We start from the raw sequence: 27,105 nt of genomic DNA on the forward strand, positions 1-27,105 counted from the left end.
TAGCTATTGACATTTCTCAATTTTAACTCATAATTATGAGTTCCTATGTCAATGACTTTGTACATTATAATTATGCTTTACCAATGCATGTTTTTTTCTCATGTGGCAGAAATGGGACACCATATAGATTAAAGTTTTTTTTATATATATAATACTTGGAAGGCTGTGATAAATTATGATCTAAACATTGATTTGTAAATATAGACAGACAGACAGACATATACCTGCATAATTTTTTTCAGCACTTCAAAATGCCAGAATTGTTTGCTCTGGGCCATATGACAAAAATGAGCTCTCTGGCCTAAGAACAAAGCTTCAGCTCAGCCAGCCATGCAAATCAATAAGCTTTTTCCTAAAGCTACATTTTAATTTCTTTGTATAGTGCTTTTCACAATGCATACTATTCCAAAGCTGTTTACACACAATAATATCTTACATGCACCCCAGTGTGCTGCCAAAGGCATCGGTGCCAGTGAGTAGCTCTAAGCATAAGAAACCAAAACTCAGATGAGGAAACCCACCTCCTCAGACTGGCACATTTTTAACAATAACCTAAACAATGGTGCAATTACTTGTAAAATTTAACTCCAAAGAAATTAGTGTTAAAGAATAACTGAATAAAATTAAGAGAAGTCACAGACGCATATTACATACATAATTAAATTAGACAAAGCAAGTGCTTTCTTCTAGTGTCTTCCGAAGTTGCTCACCAAGAAGATGAGGAACACAATCAATGGTGCTTGAATGGATATTTGTGAATATTCCCTGCATGATGCTAACAAAAAGGTTTAGATGTCTTGGCAAACACTCTTGGAGAAATGTCCATTGTTCACGAGCTGTGCTCTGTTAATGAGCGTTCATGAGTAAACAAAGAAAACAATATCAGCGTTGATGGGTTCCCTGCCTATAATGGTTTAGCTACAAATTACTTCTCTCTTAAATACATTCAATAGCTAATGTGACAGTTCTTTGCCTAAAACAACTTGATGCTTGTGCATTTTATATAATTAATTCAGTATTAAAATATTCATGTAAACACTGTGGCTCTGTTTGAGCATCCCGACCAGCCCCAAACAGTAACACTGTTTCAACTACGGCTGTCATGATATCTGATTTCACAATACATGGAGTATTAAATAAGTCATAATTGTAAAATAAATAGTCTAAATCATGAGATATAAAAACATAATTGAGATAAAAGGTCAAAATTATAACAACACAAACAAAACGTAATCATATAAAGTAGAATTTGTCGATTTCACTTTTTTATGTCATAATTGTATTTTTATAACGTAATTTTGAATTGAGTCAATTATGATTTCGATTATCTCATAATTAGGATTCAGTATGAAATAATAATATTTTACAGGAATTCACTATGTTATCACAATGTTAATATTATTTCTTCTTTGGCCAATGTTAATCAGCACTTCCTGGAGACGAATGAGTGTTAAGGTGCAATACTGCCACCTATTATGAAGTGTAAAAATTATGAGAAAGGACATTGAAAAGTCAACTGTCATAAAAAGTAATATTTTCACTTTTTGTACATAATTCTGAGGTTTTAACATCTAATTTTGATTTTAGTATGTCATGATTTACAATAATGATATTGCAATATCTATAGAAATTGTAAAAAAAAATATCTAATTCAAATAGTTTTTTTTTGGCCACTGGATTATTTATGCTCAATAATAATACAATATCAATATGTATTTATTTTGTATATTTTTTTAAAATATCATAGTCATCATTACCTGTATATTGCGACATAGATTTATGAAATAGAGTGAGTCTGTCTTGGGACATTTGATAAAATATATCAGAGAGAAAGATCACATAATTTTGTACCTTTTTTATTCAGGGTGTATGACAATACATTTTTTTTAATCAGGGAAAAAAAAACACTGTATAAAAGTATGGGATATGTTTTCTAGTGTGGCCTGACTGGGGACATCATACTATGATTATTCTCACAATGGGGTTTTGCAGGGCACTGGTGGACAACTGGGAAATAAGGCTGATGTATCATGAGTGACAAAATAGACTGTTGGACACACTTAATCAGTTCTAGAAACAATAGTATTGGAAAACTAACAGCTTTTGTGTTTTTAATATATTTTTGAAATATTAGAAGAGTTTGAACTAAGAAAGAGCACCAGGACATCGTGCATTGCTTTAAAGGATACCTCGTAAGTGCTGTTTTAATTTCCATCCTAATGAACATTACAGAAATGGCCAGAGATACATAGCAGTCATGGTGAACAATCTCCTTGAGTGTAATTGGGCCCTTGAAACAAGATATGTAAACCTGCCGCTTGATTGAAAACCAGATTGTTTATAAAAAATAAAAAAAGTCAGTGTAACCCCATGTGTCAGTAGATGTCAGCTTGCTACAGGCCGATGGTGTAAGAGCGGCCAGAAGGGTTGTGAATGGCGGAGCATATAGGCTCAGTCACAGCCCATTCATACCAGACCTTCTTTCCATTGTTACACCTCCAGAACCTCACGCTCACGTTATCACCACTGGACAGCGGGATCGGCTGCTGCATGATGAGAAAGAGAGAGGGGTGGGGGGGGGGGGGTGGGGGGTGTTAGGATTACACTCCCAATGTGGCTGTACACTTCAGCACATTAACTGTGGAGTCGATAAACTGCCACGCTCTGACAGTGCTTAGCTGTCTCCTTTCAAACTGAAAGTGCTAACTGTATTTATGACCATGGCAGACATGTAAACCTAATGGTATTACAAGAAAGTATGTGGTTTGAGTGATGGATAACAGTCATATACTGAGATAAAACACAGCAGCATTAATAATACAGTTTCAGTGGAACCAGACTTTTCGATAAAAGTCAAATATAAAGATAAGCTGACAGCTATAACAAAGCACACTAGCACTCAATGAGAAGGGATTCCCAGAATGCAATGGGATAGGCTAAGTGAAAAATGCACTCCTAACTTCTGATTAAGTTTTTGTGGTACATTTATTGTTTATTATTTATTTATTTATTTATTTATAACTTAACGCCATGTCAGCAGCAGTGGCTATATTTTTGAGAAGTATAGTTCAATAAAAAACATCAGGTGGAGGAGCTACTATTATAAACAATAAAACGTATTTTTTTATTTTTCAATAAATATCATAAGGTCATCAGAGCTACATTTATTTGATCAAAAATAAAGAACAACATTAAAATGGTTAAAACTATTTTGCCAATTTAAAACAACTGTTCTTCCTATTCATAAGAATTTTTTTTAAATCTGAATTTATTTCAGTTGAATTCTGAACTGAATTCTCAATAGCCATTTCTCTAGTCTTCAGTGTCAGTCTTCAGATATCGTTCTAATATGTTGATTTGCTGCTCAAGAAACATTACTAATTATTATCATTGTGAAAAGCAGCTGTTAATATTGCAAAACCAAAATATTTTTTTCAGGATTCTACAATTAATAGAAAGTTCAAAGAACAGCATTTATTTGAAATAAATGTTTTAAAGCAATGTAAAAGTATGTAATTTTTTATAAATTCGACCTTGTTGCATGAAATTTAGTGCATGCTTATGTTTCAATGCAAAAATATAATAGTAGTAGAAGAACAGATTTGAATGCCATGTCAACATCTGAGGCATCTTCACGGCAAAAGCTGATTTACAAAAATACCATAATAAAATTCTAACCAAAACAAAGATAAAACATTTAAAATTACAAAAGGTGTTTTACATTTACATATGATTACTATTTAAACAATATTATTATTCCAATCCATAAGTGAGCTTGTATACTTAATATAAAAGTGGGACAGTGTGTTTAATGGAAAGAGGGGTACAAAAAATACTGAACTTACTTTCAAAGGGAATAGAATGGGGAACCAGGAGAACATCCCAGGAGAGTGTGTTTCAGGTTTTATACCTGCAAGCATGAAGAAAGAGATATTTATTCATCACTAAAGCAACAGACACACACACACTGCACTTTTGTCCAGTAAATTTGATGCAATGGTGTTCATTTAAACACTCTGTATCTACAGTTTGTTGCATTTGATTCTATTTGTACAGAAAGCAAATTGTTTCCATTATTCTATAAATGATACTTAATTGTCCACTTCTGACAGCCATGCCAATTTGTGGTTATTATTACAGAACACTCGATGTGGTAACACAGAAATTCATCAAAATACATTCTTACATTTTGAAACAGCTTTTAAACGACGTTGTGTACCGCTACAAAAAGACTTACTGAGTGTGACATCTTTGTAGAGTGTGGCCTCAAAATATCCAGCAAAGCCGTGAAGCACTGAATTACATCCAATCAAGAACCGTAGACATTGATACCGGTTATTATTCATATCTGTACAGGGTAAAGATCAAGAGTTAATGGCTTTATAGAAAGAGTTAAAAAAGCTTTGGACTATTGGACTTTTTGTATCTGTTTGTCTATCTCTGCATGATCCTGTACCTGTGGTGGGATGTACGAAGGTGAAGCAGGGTTTGGGGTCTGCAAGTTGGTGGAAGTTGTGTAGTCTGACAACATATGGTGTCTCAAAATGGCACTCAGGGTCTTTGTCCCGCTCCCGACACCCACGCACTTCATTATATAGTTTAGAGGAGGACAGTGGAGCCAGAAAAGATGTGTAAGAGCTAGGAATGCTTATGCCATCATCTAAGAGAAAAAAAACATCCATGAGTGAATCAAAAGTTTAAAACAGGGCAAATCAAAAAATCATAGAATTTTAAAAGACAAAGAAGATTTGATATCAAACCTTTGAGGAAGTGCTGCGCTCCATCAAGGCACTCGGGTGAAAGCTCATTGTCTCCGAATGACCCTAAAAGCTCACTCACAATGATATCTGCTTTCTCTGGAGCAGTCCATTCCCTCATGTCACATGACACAACAGTCACCTGATCACCCCACTCCTCAAATTTCCAGTTCTCCAGCCTGAGAAAGACAGGGGAACACCAAAGGAGTGTTGATTTACATAATCTGATTTCTAGTGTAATGGAGTTCAAAATGTTTTAATAGATCTGAAAGTAAACAGTTTAAAACCAACTTAAAACCATATATATATACACAAAAGATTTCTTTCAAATAAATGCTGTTGTTTCTGCTGGTATTTGATTCATTCATCAACGAATTCTGAATAAATAAGCACAAGTTTTCAATATAAGAAATGTATGTTTCTTATGCACCAAATCAGCATATTAGAATGATTGTTTTGAGGATCATGTGACACTGAAGACTGGAGCAATGTCTACAGAAAATATAGCACTGCCATCACATGAATAAATTACTTTTTCAAATATATTAAAACAGAAAGGTGTTTTTATATTCTAAAAGTACTTCACACAATTTTGACTGTATTTTGATGAGCATAAGAGACATTACAAACATTTAATTACAGTATTGTATTATCAAGAGAAGGGGAAAAACGGAGGAGAAAAATAATTCACACTTTAACATTAAGTTACTTACGTGACAACAGCATTTGGGTTCTTTTCGACGGCATACACACGCAGTTTCCTCTTAGCCTGTTTTGCAGCACGAAGTGAGGCATTTACCAGTGGACCACGACCTGCACCTAGTACCATCAAAACCCTGAAAAGAAATCTCAGTGTTGACATAGTCCAGGCAAACAGCATATCTCTGAAATTTCAAGTTCATTAAGAACTGACAACGGGACACCTGGAATTATGTCAAGTCACTTACTGCACATTTGTTTCCATCTGTTCTTCAGGAACTCTGTCTAGTAGACATCTATATACAGCCTTTTTTGGGGAAGACAATTCACAGTTTTGTATTTATTTGTTTTTTTCAAATGGTGCCTTTCCTTCACAACAGTGATGGGTGTTGCTACACAACTATTCACCAGTTAGTAATGGTCAGTCAGTAAGATGCACTTATTCGATAAAAAATAACAGCCAAAACTGCAATATTGTGAAATGTTATTACAAAGTAAAGAATTGTTTTATATTTTAAAATGTAATTAAAATGTAATTTATTTATGTGATAGCAAAGATGAACACTGAAACCAGTTTCGGTGGAAACCGTTTTATATATATATATATATATATATATATATATATATATATATATATATATATATATATATATATAATTTTTTTTTTGTATATACAATGCAAGTCTTCACTGTCACCTTTGCCAATTTAATGCGGCCTTTCCCGAAAAGTTCATTTTTGGGGAGAAAGCAAGGTGCTCAAACGTTTGCTTAAAGGTACAATTTTTAAGATATTTGCAGTAAAATATCCAAAAACCACTACGCTAGTGTTATATATTTTGTCCAGCTGATTACTAACAATATCTATAATGTTTTCAACTACTTGTAAATCATGAGAAAATTCCCATTCTAAACAGTGACACAGGGCAGTGCAGTCGCCTGTCAATGACGTTAGTTCCCCTTTGTTACCGCCTTTACTGACGTAGAAACCAAATGACAACATGCGTGGACAAATGCGGAAGTAGTGTCTAGCGTCCAGCAAACCACTAGCTTGCTTCAAGCTAGGGATGTCAACGATTAATCGATGATCGATTAATTGTCGATAAGAGATGCAATCGATTAAGGCTATGGATGGTCGGTTAACCGATTCAATGTTGGGCTGCGTGCGGCTCATGCGCACTCAACACGTGCGAGCGGCTGTGAGTGACGGTGACGATATATAAAAGCATCATCATTCATTCACAATGTACAAATTAAGCTTTTAATGTGATTTAAACTTTAAAGTACATTAAAATAGAAACAACATAAAAGTTATTCAACATTAAATGCAATAGAAATGTAGTTACTTATCATTTCATCAGATAACTGTTTTATATCGTGCGCTTTGCAGGGCTGCGGGACACAGTGACAGGACAGGTAGTCTATTCATTCCTACAACTTGTTAATTCATTCCTACGAATTATTAATGTGGTAATTGTCCATGTTTCATTACTTTTGTTCCCTAAATAACCCATGATTTAAGTGAAATAAGGGAACAAATTAATAAATCGAACGAATTCTTAATTCATGAAATCTTTAATTTCCCTTCCCATGTTTACCACAGTAAGAGATGCGAAAACAGTTATTAAAAGCGAAAGATAATAAAATAAACCTGGGAAATTAGAGGGTTAGACTATGAAGATTTAGGAAAAGAAACAATGCCTAAATATACTGAATTTGTGGAAATTCGTGACCAACCGGCAAACCAGAACAAAGCCGCGTAAATGAAGACTATGGGGTCCAAAAGCATGGTCGCGATGTAACATTTTCCAGTTAACCTATTATTCCTCTAATAAACAAAGCTTTTATACCACACTTGTCATAATCAGATCTTATCATTTCTAAATAAATAATTGCTGGATTCAAAACAGCGATTAATAGGCGCTGTGACCGACACATTCCTGGAGCATTCAGTTTAAATAGACCGTAGTATACCGGTCCACTCTGCTGTTATGCCAAGGACGTTTTTGCTCATATGAAGAGGATCATCTTTTCCGTCTATATGCGAATGCGTGTTAAGTACAAGCCTAGTTTACATTATAAATAATAGTTTAACATTCAAATACATTGCGAATATGGAAACATTTCGATTTGTGCCGAATGAGACATGAGCAATAACCTGCAAATAAATCTAGCCAAAGCCGCGCTCGCTCATCCTCGTCTGCACACATGCACTGTCACGATCTAATGCGCTGTGTGCCGGATTTTTAAAAATCTGACATTTTCTAGGACAGAATCCAGCAGGATCAAATTAATGTGAGCAACTGTGTTTTGGTGCAGCAGCGCCGATGTAGTTCACTTAATGTGCAGCGCAGTCACACGCGCTCCACATTTCGGATAATTTTATACAATAATGTCAGTTGAAAACATTGCAATTGTGCTTTAAAATACAACAACGAGCACCACAAAACCATTTAAAGATGCGCGTTCAGCGTTCTCCGTGCGGGATTGGAAACTGTCAACAAAGTAAAATGACCTCAAAAGTATGGCGCGCTCTCTTCATTTTATCAAATGATCATAATCGCATCTATTCATTTTATAATCCTGCTACTAGCATTTTATTCAGACTAAAACCTCTTTAATTCAAGTGAGAAAGCGTTTTGTGTGTGTGTGTGGCTTTTGCACATCCTGTCATACCGCTGACTGCGTGCCTGCAATAGACGCATTTTGCAGTATTATGGTTAACGATTAATCGATTAATTGATCGTTAATTTAAACGACGATCGATCATGGAAATAATCGAAATTTGACATCCCTACTTCAAGCAGTTCCTTATTTACTACTTCTTGCACGTATTATGGTGGATTGTGTTATTTATGAAACATAATTACTGTTTACCGTCTGTCGCTGGCTGTGTCGACAAGGACAGCTCCCGTAAATGTAAGCGTACGGGCCAACCAAACAACCCAAGAAGAGTTTGGGACAAGAGGAGAAAGAGCGAGGATCAATATCGGTGTTGCATTTTCTAGATGGAGAGAGCTTCGCGAGAAACTTCAGCTAGAAAGGGATGCCGATCTCTCTTGTGTTTTACTTGACAGGTGAGTTGTTTTGATTCGTATCTTTACAGATCAACAAGATTAGTATTATGGGGCATACACGCCAAACACGGGGCATTGCGTCTCTAGACCCGTGCAAGGGTCTGATCCATAGTCTGACCACATCTTTGCATTGACTTTGTATGTAATCTACTCGCGCAAAACGTTGAACTCGCGTTTGGTATGTATGCCCAATTATTGTGTTTGAAAATACACAAGTGTATATCAAATGACTAAACAGTAATCAAGTAATCTGATAATTTACTGTCAAACTATATTTGCTGTATTGTTGGGTAGAAGACAACAAATCCCATCATTCCACTCTCCTTCTTAGATTCATCAAACCAGGCGAATGTTATTCTTTTGGTAGTGCGCCCTCTAGTGGCAGGTCTTACAACCTGTACCTTTAAGTGTTTTTAACACATTTCTATGCATTTGCTAGAGCATTTCCTTACAAACCCGAATTAACAAATTAATTGTTTAATGAATAAATGTACACTATACCAGTCAAACATTTTTGAACATTAAATTCTTTTATATTTTAATGCACACCCAACATGCATTTATTTGATCCAAAGTACAGCAAAAATAGTTACATTTTCAAATATTTTAATTGTTTTTGCCTTTGGCTGGTAGTATTACAGTAAAAGAGATCCCCCCCAACATTATCATACTGTCACCCCTAGATTTTTGCTCAGTTCCCCCTTTTTGCCCATATTTAACATGAGCTATAATGATGCAACAAACACCACTAATAAGAATAAATAACTGGTGACCAAAAAATGATGAATTCTGCTTTCCATTACCAAATTATTTTAACTCACCTGTTGGTACTGAGAATATTTGATGGGATCCTTTTCGAAAACTTCATACGTCTGTGATTCCAAATTGTCCATTAAAGGCTGATAAAAACAATTAGGCATTCAATTAGCATAACTGAAACCACAAGAATCATGAATGTGCTGAAAAACTCACTAAGCAAAATGTTTATCCTTTGACGGACAGACCTGCAGTGGTGACTGAAGGTAATCTTCATAGCCTTTGGCGAAGACCTCGTAGGCATTAGGCGCTGGACGGTTTTGGTTGAGGTACTCTAGATACTGCAGGTACGAGCGCAAGTCTTTCTCACTGTGGCGGTTTGCCCCTGTGAAAATAAACTGAGCCTCCAGCTAAGGAGACCCTAGAATGTTAGATAACCTTCCTGAAAGGAATGAATGTGACATAATTTTGGATACATTTACCTTAAAGAGGCGAAAGATGACTCGCTGGTGGGCTTTCGAAAGGACCGGAAACCCTTTTTTATTGGTTAGAAAAATGCTGGTGGGGAGAATGGCTGCTTTGATTGGCTCTCCAAGCCACTTGTCGATTAACGTGTCAGATGGCAAGTCTGCGCCGATTTCAATAGCTTCACAAAGAAGAGAAAACACCCCCGAAAAACTATTAGTATTCACCTCTTAATATTTAACAGGCAATTATAAGCACTTCACTTTTGAGGTTTTTGCTCTTACCAAGGCAAATCCTCTTGTTATAGTCACAGAGTGTTCTGAATGAGTGCCACCTGAAGAGGAAAAAGGAAATTAATTGAACACGGGCCAAAGATTGCTTTATTCTCCATGCAGTTGAGTGATTTAATCACACGGCAGACCCAAATATCGACTAGGAGAGAGGAACAAAAAATTATAACTCACATTCATTCTTAATGGGATGTTTTAATTAGATATTTAATATCTTTATTTAATTTGTTTCAGCTCTCTTACCATGCCCAGGTCTTCTCGTCATTGCTGCCATCATCCATTTGTTTAGATGACTCGTTCTCAATGAGATCTTCACGCGTGTCCTCGGGGGCCAACAGTGGAACGCGTATCCAAAACTATGTAATTAAAAACAAACCAACATTGAACTAATTAATTCCTAATCAACAAAGAAAGCAGCATTACAACCAATAAAAGAGCAGCCAACTGAGAAAAAAACAAATGGATTTGTTTCTGCTTGAACACTGATCCATTACACGTGGCTTTGCATTATAATTGAGTTTGCCCTGTGCCCTTAATGGAACAGAGGTTGTGTCTTTGTATTTTGTACAAATGCTTTTAATAACTTACTTTCTATTAAGCCAGTATGATAGAGTACACTACCACTAAAAGGTTTGGGGTCAGTAAGATTTTTGCAATGATTTTGAAAGAAATCTCTCACAAAGGGTGCATTTATTTAATTAAAAATATGGTAAAACAGTAATATTGTGAAATATAATTATAAAATAAATTATTTTATATTATACATATTTTCTTTGAGATTTCAGTGTCGCACAATCCTTCTGAAATCATTTTAATATGCTTTGTTTCTTACTATCAATGTCGAAAATAGTTGTGAAGTTCAATATTTTTGTGAAAGTATAAATTAATGCATTAATGAGACAGCCTGATAAATATTGCAAAAGGATCAGATTATATAATCTTTAAGGATAATGCATATAGTATTATTTTAAATACTAGAAGGACAGCAAAGTTAAAATGATAAACCGTCAACTCATGCCACTAATTAAAATTCCATCAGCGAAAAAAAGACATGAAATGGAAGCAGCAGGAGCGAGGATTATGTGTAAATTATAGGCCCAGGGTGTATACATCAACAAATAATAATGTGTTCTGAGCATATTTGTTTTCATTCTATGCTACAGATTTCCATTACCATGCAAGAGTGGTGTCCTGTGTGGATGTGGTTAAGCAGGATTCTAGCCAGGTTGGCACAGTGCGGACCCCTTAGGGGGATCATGAAAGCTGGCAAACCCAGATAAGCACAGAAATTGAGCTCCTGTACCAGCGCCTGCAGCAAGGGCACAAAAGACATTAGAAGGAGTGATCACATCAAAATAAACAACAAGTCTGCTCAGCTTCCTCTTTGTTGGGCTGAGCTCCAATAAATGGCACTCGTTTGCATCCGAGACTTGATTACAGCTACACTGACACGGCTGTTTGAAGAACCCCTTATCAAATACCCAAAAGGGTCAAGATATTGTGCACATGTGTATGCATTATTTGTGACAACAATAATTACAGCTATATAATAATATCAGATGAGAAAAGGAATATATTTAGAAGAGAAAAAAGGACCTCAAAAATATAGTTTATTAAAAAGTAATAAGACATTATGAACATACTTCTTCCGAATTCCTGCGTTCTATGGTCAGCTCTGAGTCGGTCTCAATCCAGGGTGACAGCTTTCCCACGATAAGTGTGTTCCAATCTAATGAGAAAGAATGGACATCTTATTATTACAAAGATAAAATCGCAACATTTAAGCGGATGTAATTCTGTAAATGTAATTGCACAGAGAATCATGGATAAAGAAAATGGAGAACAAGTTAGCTATCCAATCTTTAATTGAAAAAAAGGAACCGACATTAGAGGGTCTTATCATACAATCATTAATCATTTAATTTTGTCCCCTGAGGATCATTTAAAAGCTAGTTAAGATTTTTGTGGCAAAAATAGTCATCATTTAGGTTTCATAACCACTTTCCATATTGTTTCTGACCCTTAAAATTTAATAGATTGCTTTTAAGTCTTCTTTTCTCAGGATTAATATTATCTACATAACTTCCTCTGAATAAGCTCAGTCTCAAGTTTCTGACATTGAAAAGATGCAGATGTTTTTGGACTAGGTAAGATGAGTTCTTACAGTTAGAATATGTTTTCAAAGTACACTGATGTATCACTAAAATAGATCAAGAAATTTCACCTTCTAATTTTCACCTCACGTCTAATGACATGATTACTTTAGGAGTTTGAAAACCACAACCCCCCTCCCATCAAAGTCACAGTATTTGATGAGTGAATATTTATATGCACAGAGATTCTTATATCTCACCTCTGCCACATAACAGCAGGTCAGAGCGGGTTTGGGCTCCGGGTCGTGATTTAGCAGGGTCCAGTTCATACTCCCGTCGGAACCGCGGGTGGAACAGCGGCATGCACAGGAAATCAAAGCTGTAGGACAGAATGACATGGATTTAGACAAACAGAGCACACAAAGAAAACAGGTATTAGTTGTTATACACTTTCAAAATAAATGCCGTCAATGTCATCAAAAGGGAAGGGTCTTCCAATCTTGTCTTAGAATTTACTGATATCTGCTTAGGAATCAATAAAGTAAATATTATTTTTTAGACACTGAGCTTGTATGTCATTACAAAACAAAGTGTGTAATTATAGTGATATAATACTAACGTTAGATTATTCTGACGTCAATTGATCAGCCTTTGCCATTAGGCTCACAATCCGTCAATGAGGTCAGAATAATATTAATGCATGCATGTCTAATCACCACCACTCTGAATAATAACTCAACAGATGTAATGCTTCTGTAACAAATTTTGTGCGGGAAAACGAACATTTCTCATAAACAAGATTGAATGAATCCAATAAAAAACATGTAACGTTAATAAATACTGAAACGAACCAGTAAAAAATATAATCTCCTAAAGTATTTAGCAGGTGTTTTATAGGTTTCAAAAGAAAGCTGTGTATTATTGCCCAAAACTGGTGTACAGACTCATGTGGGAGTTAAAAGCAAATCTGAAGAAGCCGCTAACAGCTAGCAAATGCTCATGCGCATCACGTGCAGCGACCTAGCCGAGCCGACATAAAACTGAGCACAATTCATTTCATTTAGCCACAACGCTGATATAATTTGACTGTTTACTGAGCCGACAGCTCTTTTTGCTTACCCTAATTTGGCGACCGCAGCGAGGGTATCCGCCACTTCGGGAACACAACTCAAATCTCTCCCGCAGGAGACCCTGCTACCTGCACCGCCGGACGCCATCGTTAGGAGACGGGATGGGAGTGAATATGAGACTGATAGAGGTCTATGGAGAAACTGACGTCATGTTGGCTCAAAAATAAGAGCTCCCTGCATTATAGCAACAACGTGGGGACAGATCCAAAATGGCGATTGCCCAAAACGCAGCTTCTCTTTCTCATGTGACCTTCGCGAGACTTTAGAACGAGATCAGACTATGGGCAGACATGATGCTGCAGAAAGAGAGGATGCGCTCCAGTAACTTTGAGAGAATGTTTAATTCGTTTTAAGGGGACGAGTCGTTTATGTAATAAGCGGCTTGTTTTTGATACAAGAGATTCATTCATCATGAATTGAGTAGTGATAACCACGACAACGAGTTATTTTAATTAAATTGATCGCTGCTTATATTTAGATTAAACCCGCGTGCCTAATGGATTTTGCCCTGGAATTTTACAAATAATATTGGAAGGCTTTAGAGCACTGTTGCCTGAAGCAGAATAGCTTTCCAAATTACTGAATTAATTACTCAAATCTCTTACCCCAGAATATTAGAAATGTACCAAATTGTTAACAAGAAATCACTTATATTTAAATACTTATATTTAAATCTACCCATCAAATACTGATTTTAAAACAATTGAATGAAATCAGTTTTATGACAGTCAATCATTGTTGATATCATAAAATAAAATAGAAATAAAAACAACATTTTCAGTGAGTATTGTAATTTTATAAACAATGTTATAATTGTATAAACAATTTTAAAGATATACCTCTTCTTGTTGTCCAGCATGTGACCTGCATTACACTTTGTTTAGAGCCTGGTTCTAGGAAATAATTTATGAATCAAAACCATACAATCTTAAACCATTGCTGTTCCACCATGTAAAATACTTTATTGTAATGATTGTAGTTGAATATTTGTAAATTTTGAAAAAAGACTAGCATATACACCCATAAACAAAAGCATGTCCCAAATCAAATCAATAAATTGTTTTATAATAAGTTACACATTTTTTTTTAATTTAATGTTATTATATGGTGTATTCAACTATAAACCTTTTTGAAAATAATTTGTGAGCTTTGACTCATTATCCTCTCATCTCAGCATTTTCATGATTATGTTTGAGAGTCGCTTCACTGTTGTACCTCAGAAGCATCATATCGGATACAGCCTAGTATAGCAAAGATTTTTGCTGAGACATCACATGTGCATGTATGTGTGTGGGTGTGAATACTTTCCTCCTCCTATAAAAATCCTTGTCTCAGAGGGGTCTTCTCTGTAAGTGCAGCTTCCAAAGCTCACGCTGGAGCAACTTACAAGCCGTTATCTCACTATAAAAAGAAAATCATTCTTCAAGATGTTTGTGGTTTCCTAGACACCCTTGATGACACCAGCCTATGCACTTACCCACCAAATGAGATGGGATACATGTAGAAGACAGCATCTGAGTTTGACAGAGATGGTGCTTTTTCATTTTCTTTCCCCGCCTAGGCAGTGCAGTAGAAAAAACAGATCGTCAAGTATGGGATGAAAAAGAAACTTGGGAAACCCTGAATTCCTGCATGGAAATTGCAGATGTTAAGGAAGCAATGGAGCAGGATACCGGCATATCCACAATTTCAGATTCAGCTCTAAGTAGTGTGAAAATGGCCTCTGTAAATGAGCAGAAGATTTTAAAAGATCCAGCTGTGTCAGATCAAAGTACAAAAAATGTTCTGTCTACTTTTGGAGGACAGTCTGGTCCCTTGGTATAGTATATTTGCAGTGATGGCCTGCAACTGAAAGAAGAGATAATATCAGTATGCTGAGGGAGGGTTGTCCTATGTGTACGCTGTGCTTGATGATGGCTGGAGATGGGGGATGACTTTGAATGAGGCAGTGGCACTGGCCCGGGACGCTGTTTTCAGAGACATTCACTGGGATGCCTACTCTGGAAATAATGTAGACCTTTTCCACATCACTGCCCATGGCTGGCGACGCAGAGCCAGAGTAGATCTGAAAGAGAAAAAGAAGAAGATCAAGGAGAGGGAGAAAGAGAGACAGAAAAGAGAGGAGGGTGAGCTAGGAGAAGGTGATATATTCAGTACACTGCGGATAGGAACACAAACTGTGGGAATACAAAAGTACATGGATGGAATGTGAGTGTGATGGACAGAAATAGCAGTTGTGAGTAGAACAATGTCAGGCGTCCACTTGATAGTACAGATAAAAAAGAATCCACAATGCACAGGGAAAGAAACTATGTTTTCATAAACTGTATTTCAACCAAAAAATGTAATAGTTGTCAATACAATGCATTTTTTCAGATAAACAATTGTAATATAGGCAAAACAAACTGGATTTTCCTTGATATTGTTATTCCACTTTTTTTATTTATTAACATGAGCCAACAAATTAAGTCTGTGTACAATAATTGGCAATGTAGTCTACATGTGCAATAAATGTTGCCATGTATAGAAATTAATGTATGACTATTTTGAGAAATCAATGATACAACCGATTTTTAACAATATGATAGCAGTAAAGATTGTCAATAAATAAATAAAACCCATTCCTCAGAGACCCATAGGCCTACTAATAGTAATCTTTTTGTCTTTTTTCCTCATTAAAAGTGTTTTTAGGAAGCCACTGGTTATAAAAAAAGAAGTGATTTTAAACTTACATTGGTATGGTTTTTATTTTTATTTAATTTTATATAAAACAAAAGGTTTTTTTGGTAAAACTGTGAGGTATCCCTCAAATACATGATAAATACTAAATTTTTGACAATGTTAGGAATGGTGTCAGTGTAAGCACTTATCAAGTTGTGACATTCAATTACTGTAGTGTTTTTATTTAAAAAAAATTCAAACCAAAAACTGTAACTATGACAAATTACAAAGTGTCAGCCACTTGTATGAGTAGTTTAGGCATAAAAATTAAATAGCTTCAAACAAGTGTTTTGTTACTGTCATTCATCCCAGGCGTTAGATGGCGACGTGGCGCCACTGTCGTTTGCGTCTTCAACACGTAACACACAAGAAGCAGAACGCCGCTTCTGCCTATTATCTAAACATGGCCCTTTCTAATGTGTTGAGGAGTGAGTCTGCGGATTTTGCAGATAGTTTTAACCAGCCTTTTGCGCACGGTTGTGGCCTAAAACAGGCAGATCTCGGGTTTGGAGAAGCGGTGGATGATAGTCTGAATTTCGCTGTGAAACCGCTGGGTGAAGGGGATGAACCGGAGAGAAAAATCGAGTTTCTTCACGGCACGACCACCTTAGCATTCAAAGTGAGTTCGTTTAGCTAGCGGCTAATTTGGGCAGTTTAAAAACAATTTACTCCATCTTACAATTAAAATCTATTCATATATAACTGTTATGACATGCAGAATCTTGTGTCTTTTATAAAACTGCTATGTTTATACAATGTTTGTAATGAAAAGAAGTCTGAATGGTAGACAGAAGAGCAAGAGTCTATTAGTTACTCACAGTCGCTAAGTACAGCAGTTTAATCATTTAACGCGTTTTATAAACAATTAAAACGTCTTTATAGAGCTTTAATGTGTGTAAATGTCTGTATGAATGTTTAAATGGAGATTGATTTCAATATTGAATATAGATTATTCATAAGCCCGTGCTAGTCTATTAGTTAGAACAAACTAATTCTGACTTTGTTAATATCATCAAGTGTTGTTCTATTTAAGTCTGAAGAGACTGCTTTATTATAGTGATGTGAAAACTTCTGACAGGACAATGTATTTTTCTTTTATGCATTTGAGATAATTTTTACAAAAAAAGAATTGGTTAAACCTTCTGTAGGTTAATATAAGTGATTTATGCATGAAAAAATGAATCTGTACATCGCAACTTTTTAATGGCTCTCAACAGAGAAGAATGATTTCTAGAACCCAATGGTTTTGTTTCATAATCTACCCATCAAACTGTACAACACTAACCAGCCAAACCTTGACTACTTGATTCATTTTTAGATTAAAAGTCATTCTACATCAGCATTTTGTCATTGCAAAGTAATAGAATGAACAATAATAGAATGTAAATTCAGATATAATACTAAGTTGTCTTTTTCTCAATTAATTTTAAATTTGCATGGATCACGGTTATATTTTTCACGTCTCTCCAGTTTCTTTTTTTCTTTTTTTTTTATAATTGTTTTTTATTATGCAAATACAAAGAAAACAGAGAGATTGTACAATAATCAACCTGGTTTTCCAGCCAAGTTCATTCAAATGTTTACCAGTACTTAACAATAACCTCTATACAATAGGGGAGAAAAAAAAAAAAATTAGATTTAACACAAGGAACACTCCCCTTCGCCTTATACATACATCTCTCTTTTCTTTTTCCTTTTCTCTTTTCTCTTTTATTAGACAAAAGACAACAGACAAGACAAATCAGACAACTATTTAGACATTCCAGATAAGTTACAACACACAGGACAAGTCACACTAACATTAATAGTAATATAATAATAATAAATCATTCAGACACACACACACACACACACACACACACTATACTACTGGTGCTCCGAGTAACTGTTAAGAGGGAGAAAAAAAGAAAAAAAAAAAGAAGATATGTTAGTATTACCATATTAAATTTACAAACCTATAAATTAAAATACAGATTTGAGTTAAGCAGATCTAGCATTGGGCTAATTACAGAGCATCAAAAATTGGTTTCCACACAAAATTAAACTGTTTTTGTTTATTTTTATCCACTGACAGAGCTTTCTCAATATTTAGGTAATACTTCATTACATTTTTCCATTTATCTAACCCTGGGGTATCTACGTTTTTCCAATTTTGTAACAACAATTTTTTATAAATTAATGAGGAAAATATTAATTGCCATCCCATCCCACGTCTCTCCAGTTTCAGCATGGCGTCATTGTGGCTGTGGATTCCAGAGCAACAGCTGGTTCCTACATTGCTTCACAGACCGTGAAGAAGGTGATTGAAATCAACCCGTACCTGCTTGGCACCATGGCTGGAGGAGCCGCGGACTGCAGCTTCTGGGAGCGTCTGCTGGCCAGGCAGTGTCGCATCTATGAGCTGCGCAACAAAGAGCGCATTTCAGTGGCGGCTGCCTCCAAGCTACTGGCTAACATGGTGTATCAGTACAAAGGCATGGGCCTCAGCATGGGCACAATGGTCTGCGGCTGGGACAAAAGAGGACCAGGTGAATAATATGCATGTTTTAAAGGGACAGTTCATCCAAAAATAAAAGTTCTGTCATCATTTAATCACCCTCAAGTTGTTCCAAACCTGTATAAAGCCCCTTTCACACTGCACGTCGAACCCGGCAAATTGCCGGAACATTACCGGGTCGCCTTCTGTGCGAAAGCAAACATGTCCTGGGATTGATTCCGGCATTGAACCCGGGATGGGGACCTAGTAACATTGCCGGGTTCAATCCCGGGACGAGCGCTGTTTGAAGAAAAGCCAGATCTAATGCTGTGTCGAAGTGATGACGCACGTTAATGCGTGACTCTTTTACCGGCTGTTTTGAAGGAAGATCAACATTCGCGACGGAAAAATATGTGCAAACTGTAATGAAGCAGAGATCAGTTAGTTCCTCACTTTCCGTGCTGACGCCGAGATCGTTCGCCAACTTCAGTGAAAGTATAACGTGCCTAACGTTTTCGACTCGTACATAAACACGTCACGCCCTGATGTCACGTGTCGTTACGAGATATTTAAGGGTTGTGTGTGAAAGCACGCACATATCTCTGGTAATCACTGGCAGTGAAAGTGCAAAATCTAGCGACCCGAGAACAATTGCCGGAACACTTTACCCTTTATTTACACTTTATTTGGCTAGATATTTACATAATACATACTGGTAAAATGTATATAACAGTGTTGGGTAATATTCTCAATTTTCATTGTCCTACCATCAGCATGTGAGATCACATATACAAAAATTATAATGCAAACTTAATGTAATTATTTATTTACTTAGTTTTATTGCTGAATTTGTATTTAACATAAAAATTTAAAAGAAACATTGTAAGCTACTAATTGTTATGCTTATATTACCTCAGTTATTCTAAAAGCAACTACAGAAAACGAGCAGAGGTGGAACAAATAAGCCCTAATATTAATTAGATAGTATTACTAGCCTGATGATGGTGATAATAATAACAAATGTCTGGCTTTCATCAGAGGCATCAGCGATATCTCTTGACTATCATGGATACATGACATTATCATTTATCAGCACAACCCTGGCATACAATTAATATGATAGATTTACTAAGCTTCTTATGCTTATATAATACATATGTACAGGTATGTTAATGTATTATATAATTTATTATATATAATATAATTTTATAATATAATTAACTTTATTATATAATATAATTTTATTATATTATGTATAATAGAAATGTAGGCTACATAATTTATATGCTGATAACATTTAGTACTGCTTATGTGTTTCTTTTTTCAGATATGCTTTGATATTGTTATTGATTTTGTTATTAATCCATATTATAATTTCTAAGACAAAAAGGAAAGAATAAATAACCATTTTATGTCAAATGAAATGTTCCACAGCTATTCATACATCCGACCTGTGTAATATTCTCTTTTAACATTTTTCTGTGAGCTCTGGGATTATGCTAATTACATATTTCATAATGCTATTTACAATAATATTTGCTTTTAATTAATGGTGTTCTCTGCTTTAGATTCCTTTCTGCTTCCATCAAAAGCATTGATCAGAAACATTCCAGCTGTAATCGGTCTGCATCTGCAATAGCTTTGCGGTGTAAAAGACTGTCAGAGGGGACCTTTTTTTGTGACATTTGTGTTTTGACTGATTGCTGCAGTTGGCATGGGGACAAATTATGTGATTATTTTCTCTGCTGATTTGACCCTGCCTTTCTGCTGAAATAGCTCTATCACCATAATTTCCTGCCAGTCTCCAGCAGTAGCCGGAAACTGGTTTTAATATGCAGCACCATGACTTTGTTTTTGAGATGAATCACAAACTTGCACATTAATGGACTCCCAAGACCTTTGCTTTTCTAGACCATGATTGATGTCCATTTTTTTTAATTGGACATTGCATTTATTGCTTAAGAGGCTTTTAATCTAACGGTCTTAATGGTGAACTCTGCCCATTTTCAGTTCATTTTGTTTCTTCCTAACATGAGGTGTGCATGCCTAAATGAAGCAAAACTGACTCAGAAAGACAAAGATGAATTACTGCTACAAAATGCAGTTTGTGAGCATGAGTGTGCAAACTAGGGAATCGTTTTAGCCAGTTCCACCAGATGGCGACACAGTGCTCTCTGATAGTGATGCATCCCCCTCAATTGTAGACACTGGGGTGCTGTAAACACTCTACATCACAGCCGATGTGTTTAAAGAGGCCCTGCACAGTGACACTGTAATGGGAAATCAATATGCCAGTGACTGTGGGCCAGGAGGGAGCAACACAATGATGGACGCGGCTCTCAGCCAGGGCAGTAAGATCGCATGCAAAATCCCGTCAGCTAGATCAATTGGGGTTTATGCGGTGACACAGACTAGCATGGTCCCAAAAAAAAAACAACCTTTGCCTGGCAGGGAAACATAAGTATGTGGTAAATCTTCCAATCAATTTTGCAAGTAATGATTGCTGTTAGAAGTTCGATAGTGGTACTGGCGGTTACAATGCGTTGTGATTCAATAGAGAGGTAAATGTTCTGCAAATTAGATCAATCTTGATTAAACAGACCACACTGACTGTGGTAACAGTGTCTGGCACTCTTATTCCCGTGATAAACTGATTGTTTGCTGACAGGAATAAATTTGGTAAAAAAATAAAAAGTGAGATGATTCTGACGAAGATGGTGATTAATAAAATTTAAGGTGGTGCAACTGGTGAGACCGCCATCGTTGCCCCAGAGTTTTAGCCTGTGTTAGTGTAGTTCTACTGATGCATGATCTCTTTGCTGGTTGAGTTATGTGCTCTAGTATCAAAATTCATGTCAAGTGATCTGACAACAAGTGGACAGTGCAAAATGCATGTAACTGGGGTCCAGTTTGTGATTCAGTCACAGTTAGGTCCAAAAGTTCTACTTGGAGTCGGTTAACAATTAAAGGGCTAGTTTCCCCAAAAATTAATGTTTTGTCATTACTCACCCTTATGTCATTCCAAACCTGTAAGATCATCGTTAATCCTTTGAACACAAGTTAAGATATTTGAATACCATGTGATGCTCTTGTGAATGGCAGTGGGTGGGATTATTTGCGTGTTGTTATAGTTGCGGCGCCTTTACTGCCGCGACTCCTAAACAAAACTTTTTAATTCCGTGTCACCCCATCAAGCTCTTGCTGGATCCACTCCTCTGTCAACGAGAAGAATGTCTGTACTTCCGAAACGTTTGGGTTGTCTTTTGGTTGCACTTTTTCAAAACATTTGCGTTTGATCCTTTGCTGACTGTGCTGATTTAAAAATAACGGTTCTTTTTTTTTGTCGCAAGTTCAGTGACGCAGGTTGTGACGATTCTCTCTCCGGCAAATCCGTGATCAGCAGAGTTTAAATGTCACATTTGGTAACTGTACGGTTCACTTGGAACCTCAACCGAGGTGGTACTAAAAAAGTACCAAGTACTGTACCTAGTGGAAAACCCCCCAAAAGTGAACTGAACCGTGCCGTACCATGCAGTGGAAAATGCCATAAGTCCTCACTACATTGAACATGGTAGTTCCATTGGGGTCTATGCAGGATCAGAAGGCCACACACACACACACACGTACGTGTGTGTATATGCATGTATGAATTTTATCTGTTTTTATTAAACTAATTATTTTTTTTATGAATCAAAATCGCTAAAACTTATAGTATTAAAAGTTAAACTGAAAACGTAAATGTTAAATGTGCTACAAATAACACCGTTGCCAGCATGCATTATATGAAGTGGTCATATTTGAATTAATTCATTTAGCAGATGCTTTTATCCAAAGTGGCTTACAAGTGAGGAATACAGCAAGCGATTGATCATAAGGAGAGCCAATTAAACACCACAAGTGCATGGAATACAAAGTTTCATATATCTTTTAGAATAGTGCACACTAGAGAAGAGTAAGAGACGTTTTCTTCCCAGTTTTCAGAAGAGATTAGTTTTTAGCTCTCTCTTGAATATTGTTAGGGATTCTGTGTTCTGAACAGGGTTGGGTAGATCATTCAATCAGCAAGGAACAGTGAACAAAAATTACTTTTTGCCCTTCTGTGATGTTACATGAGCTGCATGTTGAGAGACAGGTGTGTAGAAGCACGACGTGACACACTGGTAGTTCATGTGTTTCAAAAGTGATCCGGTTCCTGGTAAAGCAACCGTTATGATCTATATTATCTTTCTTTATATTTCTACATTACACATTCATTTTGTATCTACTTGCAATTTGTACTCTGATAGCTTGTTGTGCACTAACTGTGAAAGTATAGACATCTTCTGTCCTGCCAGGAGCTGCAAATATCAGCAGGACCACTATCTCAAAGACGTATGAAGCTCTTTCAACTGGCACCTTTTCATGTTGTGTAGACGTGGACTGCAGATGTGCATGCATGCTTCGACGTCTGTACACAGAGTTGCTTTGCTTTCTGAGCAGCTGCTCTCATCAGCGGCACTCTTAACCAACCATGGCTGTGTGACAATCAGCAAAGCAGTCAGCCAATCACCTGTGTATATGCCTTCCTTTTGTCTTGAAGTTGCCATTCATGCATGCAGACAGCCACACTTTTAGTCTAGCACATCTAACTGCCTGTCACCTTTGTGATGGAGTGCAAGGAGCCAGGCTGTCGTAACATCTCGACATCGCTCCCGCTTCAGCGCCTCTGCTTTACGAGGGCTCGCAAATTCAAGTGCCTCCTTTTGTTCCCCACCCTTTTTCAGCGACGCAGGTAGCATGCGACGTCCGTTGTGTGATAAAATGATCCCAGGTGTTGTATGAAAAAAAAAAAAAAAAAATCCCAGACTGCTGAAGTACTCTCGCACTCCACTCTTAATGAGAACCGGTGCCTTGCGGGTGAAAGAGACGTCCTATTGCATTTTTAACCTGTTTTTAGTCGTCACACTTGGCTCTACAAAATGGTAAATTACCCTGCATGTATTCAGAGTGCTGTAACGATTATCAGGTCGCGCTAACGATGCGTACAGAGGGTGTAATTTGCTTGTTGAAGACTTCTGTGCCTCACTTCCTAAGATTGTCCTTAAAATGTCTCTCTGAGCCAATTTGGGGTCCTTGAACTATATTTAAAGTTTAGAGTACAAAAGGAAGTTTCAGATTGCGTTTTCAATGCTAGTTATCTTCAAACTAGTCTGTCGTACCCAGACCTTCAGACAGATGGCAGAAGGTATGCACTCTAGCAGCTTTCATTAGCCAAGACCTAAGAGCCTGTCTGACCAACATGTAAAGCAACCAATCCCAGTTTGATTTGTTCCGCGTCATGTTTAGTGGTGTGACAATGCAAAGTTAAAGTTCCAACAATAACAGACTGGCATGCATCACTGAAGAATGATGTTTTTAGCCATGAAGAGTCTATGCAGTGTGCTTCACATACTTTTAAATATCCAGCATTAAGTTGATCATTATCATTGTCACAGTTGTAAACAGTGAGCACAAGAGTTTTCTTCTTTCTTGAGGGGGTTTGGTGTCACATTTGCTGAAAATTTACTCACCCTCAAGCCATCCAAGATGTAGATGAGTTTGTCTTCTAAAGAGATTTGGAGAAATTTAGCATTATCACTTGCTCACCCATAGATCCTCTACAGTGAATGGGTGCAATCAGAATGAGACTCCAACCAACTGATACAAATATCTCAATCTTCCACAACATGACTTCAGTTTTTCAGTTACTGTATTTGTATGAAACAAATTATAAGTGTTTTACCTTTATACCAATGCTTCTGGCAAAACATACCTGTCTGTAATCTATAATAATGCTTCCGTCAGTGAAAAAGTCCATCTTGTTTTTTTGCACATCACATTTCAATAATACGAGGAGTTTTATATTTTAGATGGAAGCAATGGTTTGAAGTTTAAAAAATGTCATGATAAAAGACATGAATCGGTGTTCACACCAAACGTGAAGCAAATATGCCAATCGCGTCCCTTGCTTTGTATGTAATCTTCTTGTAAAAATAATTAAATTGGCATTTGGTGTGAATACACCATAATTGATTTGAGTGGAATGTTTTGGAATATTGTGATGTTTTTATGAGAGAAGAACTCTTGGATGGCCTGAGGGTGAGAACATTCTTAGCAAATCTTCATTTTTGGGTGAACTTTTCATTTAAAACGGACATTTTGTAACTTTATCAAGAATGAAAATCATTCAGTCATTGCAAAGGTCGAGATATGTTAGTTTAAAAAATAATTTAGTAAAAGTGAAAAGTCATGACATTTGCCAAGTATGGTAACCCATACTCTGAATTCATGCTCTGCATTTAACCTATCCAAGTACACAGTAGTGAGAAGTGAACACACGTGCGGAGCAGTGGGCAGCTATAGATCCAGCGCCCGAGGAGCAACTGGGGGTTTAGTGCCTTGCTCAAGGGCACTTCAGCCATGGGTTTTGAGGGTGGAAGAGAGAGCTGTTCATTAACCCCGACCCCGCCAGCACCTTCGGGCTACAAGTCCAACTCTCAAGCCATTAGGCCACAGCTAAAATCACCCTCTCGTCCAGAAAGTCATTTACTCACTGTCATGTGGTTACAAAACAGGACGACTCTCTTTCCTCTGCAGAACATGAAAGAAAAAAAATTCTTCAGAATGCCTTTTGAGTTCCAAAGGGTGAGTAAATGATGACAATAAATTTTTGGGTGAACTATCCGGTTAACAGTCCATCTGCAGCCTGGTTCTGCTGGTGCACAGATGGGATTTAGTCACCGGGACTGTAGGAGTGAGCTTCGTCATTGCTCAGCCTCACGGACACTTGAAACCTTGATGTGATCTGCAGCTGGACCATTCAGTGACCCATCAGTTCACCGATGTTGATCTGCCTCGTCTATCATGTTTGGTGAGAGGTCGGATCTTCAGGTTTAGATCAATAATTAATTCTGTTGTTTTTAGAGCGATCAATAGCACCTCAGGCGGTGCCCCAGGGTAGATGCTATGTTTGCCCATTCCAGCTTGTCCTTAGCCTACTAAATATTAGCTAAATATAAGCTCTCCTTCTGTAACTCTTCCTGTTTTTTTTTTTTTTTACCTGCTTTCATGCTGAAGCCCCTAGGTACCCCCCAGACCAAAGTCCTGCTACCAAGCATCCAGCTGTCAGAAAAAATAGCCAACCACCCGTTTCCCATGATTCCTTTTCTCACATGTACTCACCGAGAAGGATTTGACCTTGTATTGTTCAGAACATTATTTATAACCTTGTGTTCATAACATTACATCGATCTACTGAATTTTCTCTGAAGGGTTTTTCTTTTTTTTTTTTTCTTTTTTTTTACACTTTCATCTTCCGTGGAGGCGCCTGCCTTTTTAACACAGCAGGACGTAAAGCAGTGCTGATGGTCTTTTTTCTTCCTCTTCCTTTTGCTTTCCTCTGATCGCAGGGCTCTACTATGTGGACTCTGAGGGCAACCGAGTGTGCGGAGACCTGTTCGCAGTTGGTTCGGGATCCATGTACGCCTACGGTGTTGTCGACAGTGGTCTTCGCCATGACCTGACTGTAGAAGAAGCATGCGACCTGGGCCGCCGCGCCATCTACCAAGCTACTTACCGTGACGCCTACAGCGGAGGCCAAGTCAACCTCTACCGTGTCCACAGCGATGGCTGGGAAAGGGTCTCGCAGGAAGATGTGCTTCAGTTGCACATTAAATACCAGAGTGAGAAAGCATAGAAGGAGTGGTTGGGAGGAGAAAAAGGAAGAGGAAAAAGGCCACAGAGGTAGTTGGGTTTCAAAAGGGAGGAATGAATTAAAAATTAGTGATATATCTTAAAAGGCACTTTGGTTAACTTAATGAAATCAGATCTGCTTCCAAGAAAGTTAATGCCAACACTTTTGTAAGATCTGGCTCGTCTGTTCATGAGAACATGAGCAAGGCTGTCTTGCTCCCTCTCTCTCTTTCTCTCTACCTCTCATCTCTTGAAGTTAGACAAGTTTCTGTTTTTTGCTCACACATAATATTTTGAGTTTTCAACCAGTTTCACTAGTATTACAACCCCAAGCCATTGCAGTTCCACTTGTTGTTTGTGATTATTAAATAAGGAGGCGCTGTATCCCAATGGACATCGTGACTAGCCAAAACTCCAGTTGGCCATCTCTCATTGAGTAGGAGTTGGCTTCTGCTCTTCTCATCTTTCTTGTATCTGCAGATACCACAGTTGCTAAACCTGCTCTCAATAAACCTTGGATTTTTGCTATCTAAGTGTTATTTTTTTCCTCTTGATCCTGATGAATCGGTTGGTAAGTGTTTTGACAGTTGTTTGTGCAGTGACCCCAAAATGTATTTCGAATTTTAAGTCGCAGTTGATGTATGAATGCCATTGCATTAGATAACAAAATATCAAACCAGCTGCATCTGCACCGTGCCAGCAAATTTATCTCAGAACTACTTTTCCTGTCCATTTTTTCAGTTACGTTTAGGTATTTTTTTCCCCATAAGCTCATATCAGTGGGGTCGGCAGAATGTCTTAAAGTTTTTTGGTCACACTTTATTTTCAGGTCCAATTCTTGCTATTAACAAACCAATAACTATGACTGTTGCCTCAATGAACTCCTAACTTGCTGGTTATTAATAGTTAGTAAGGTTGTTTTTAAGTTTAGATA

The 27,105-nt window shown here is 37.0% G+C and overlaps 2 protein-coding genes and 1 pseudogene across 2 annotated transcripts; 2 read left to right on the forward strand and 1 right to left on the reverse strand.

Moving 5' to 3' along the window:
- Positions 1-1,840: 1,840 nt before the first annotated feature.
- LOC127951517 (protein arginine N-methyltransferase 5-like) lies at positions 1,841-13,458 on the reverse strand. The gene is made up of 16 exons (XM_052549413.1): positions 13,254-13,458; positions 12,395-12,513; positions 11,685-11,770; positions 11,216-11,350; positions 10,285-10,397; positions 10,036-10,085; positions 9,769-9,932; positions 9,535-9,696; positions 9,352-9,429; positions 5,705-5,763; positions 5,471-5,593; positions 4,761-4,936; positions 4,457-4,660; positions 4,238-4,348; positions 3,846-3,910; positions 1,841-2,546 (listed from the first exon to the last, which is right to left on the reverse strand). The coding sequence occupies exons 1-16, from the start codon at positions 13,349-13,351 to the stop codon at positions 2,394-2,396; spliced, it is 1,896 nt and encodes a 631-aa protein (XP_052405373.1). The 5' UTR covers positions 13,352-13,458; the 3' UTR covers positions 1,841-2,393.
- A 1,438-nt stretch (positions 13,459-14,896) lies between these two features.
- On the forward strand, positions 14,897-15,476 carry LOC127950643 (proteasome subunit beta type-11-like; annotated as a pseudogene).
- An 881-nt stretch (positions 15,477-16,357) lies between these two features.
- Positions 16,358-26,699, forward strand: psmb5 (proteasome 20S subunit beta 5). Its single transcript, XM_052548840.1, has 3 exons — positions 16,358-16,604; positions 18,207-18,513; positions 25,889-26,699. Exons 1-3 carry the CDS (start codon positions 16,389-16,391, stop codon positions 26,173-26,175), a joined length of 810 nt encoding a protein of 269 aa, XP_052404800.1. The 5' UTR covers positions 16,358-16,388; the 3' UTR covers positions 26,176-26,699.
- Positions 26,700-27,105: the final 406 nt, after the last annotated feature.

This window comes from Carassius gibelio, chromosome B2, assembly GCF_023724105.1.
Source record: "Carassius gibelio isolate Cgi1373 ecotype wild population from Czech Republic chromosome B2, carGib1.2-hapl.c, whole genome shotgun sequence".
NCBI lineage: Eukaryota > Metazoa > Chordata > Actinopteri > Cypriniformes > Cyprinidae > Carassius > Carassius gibelio.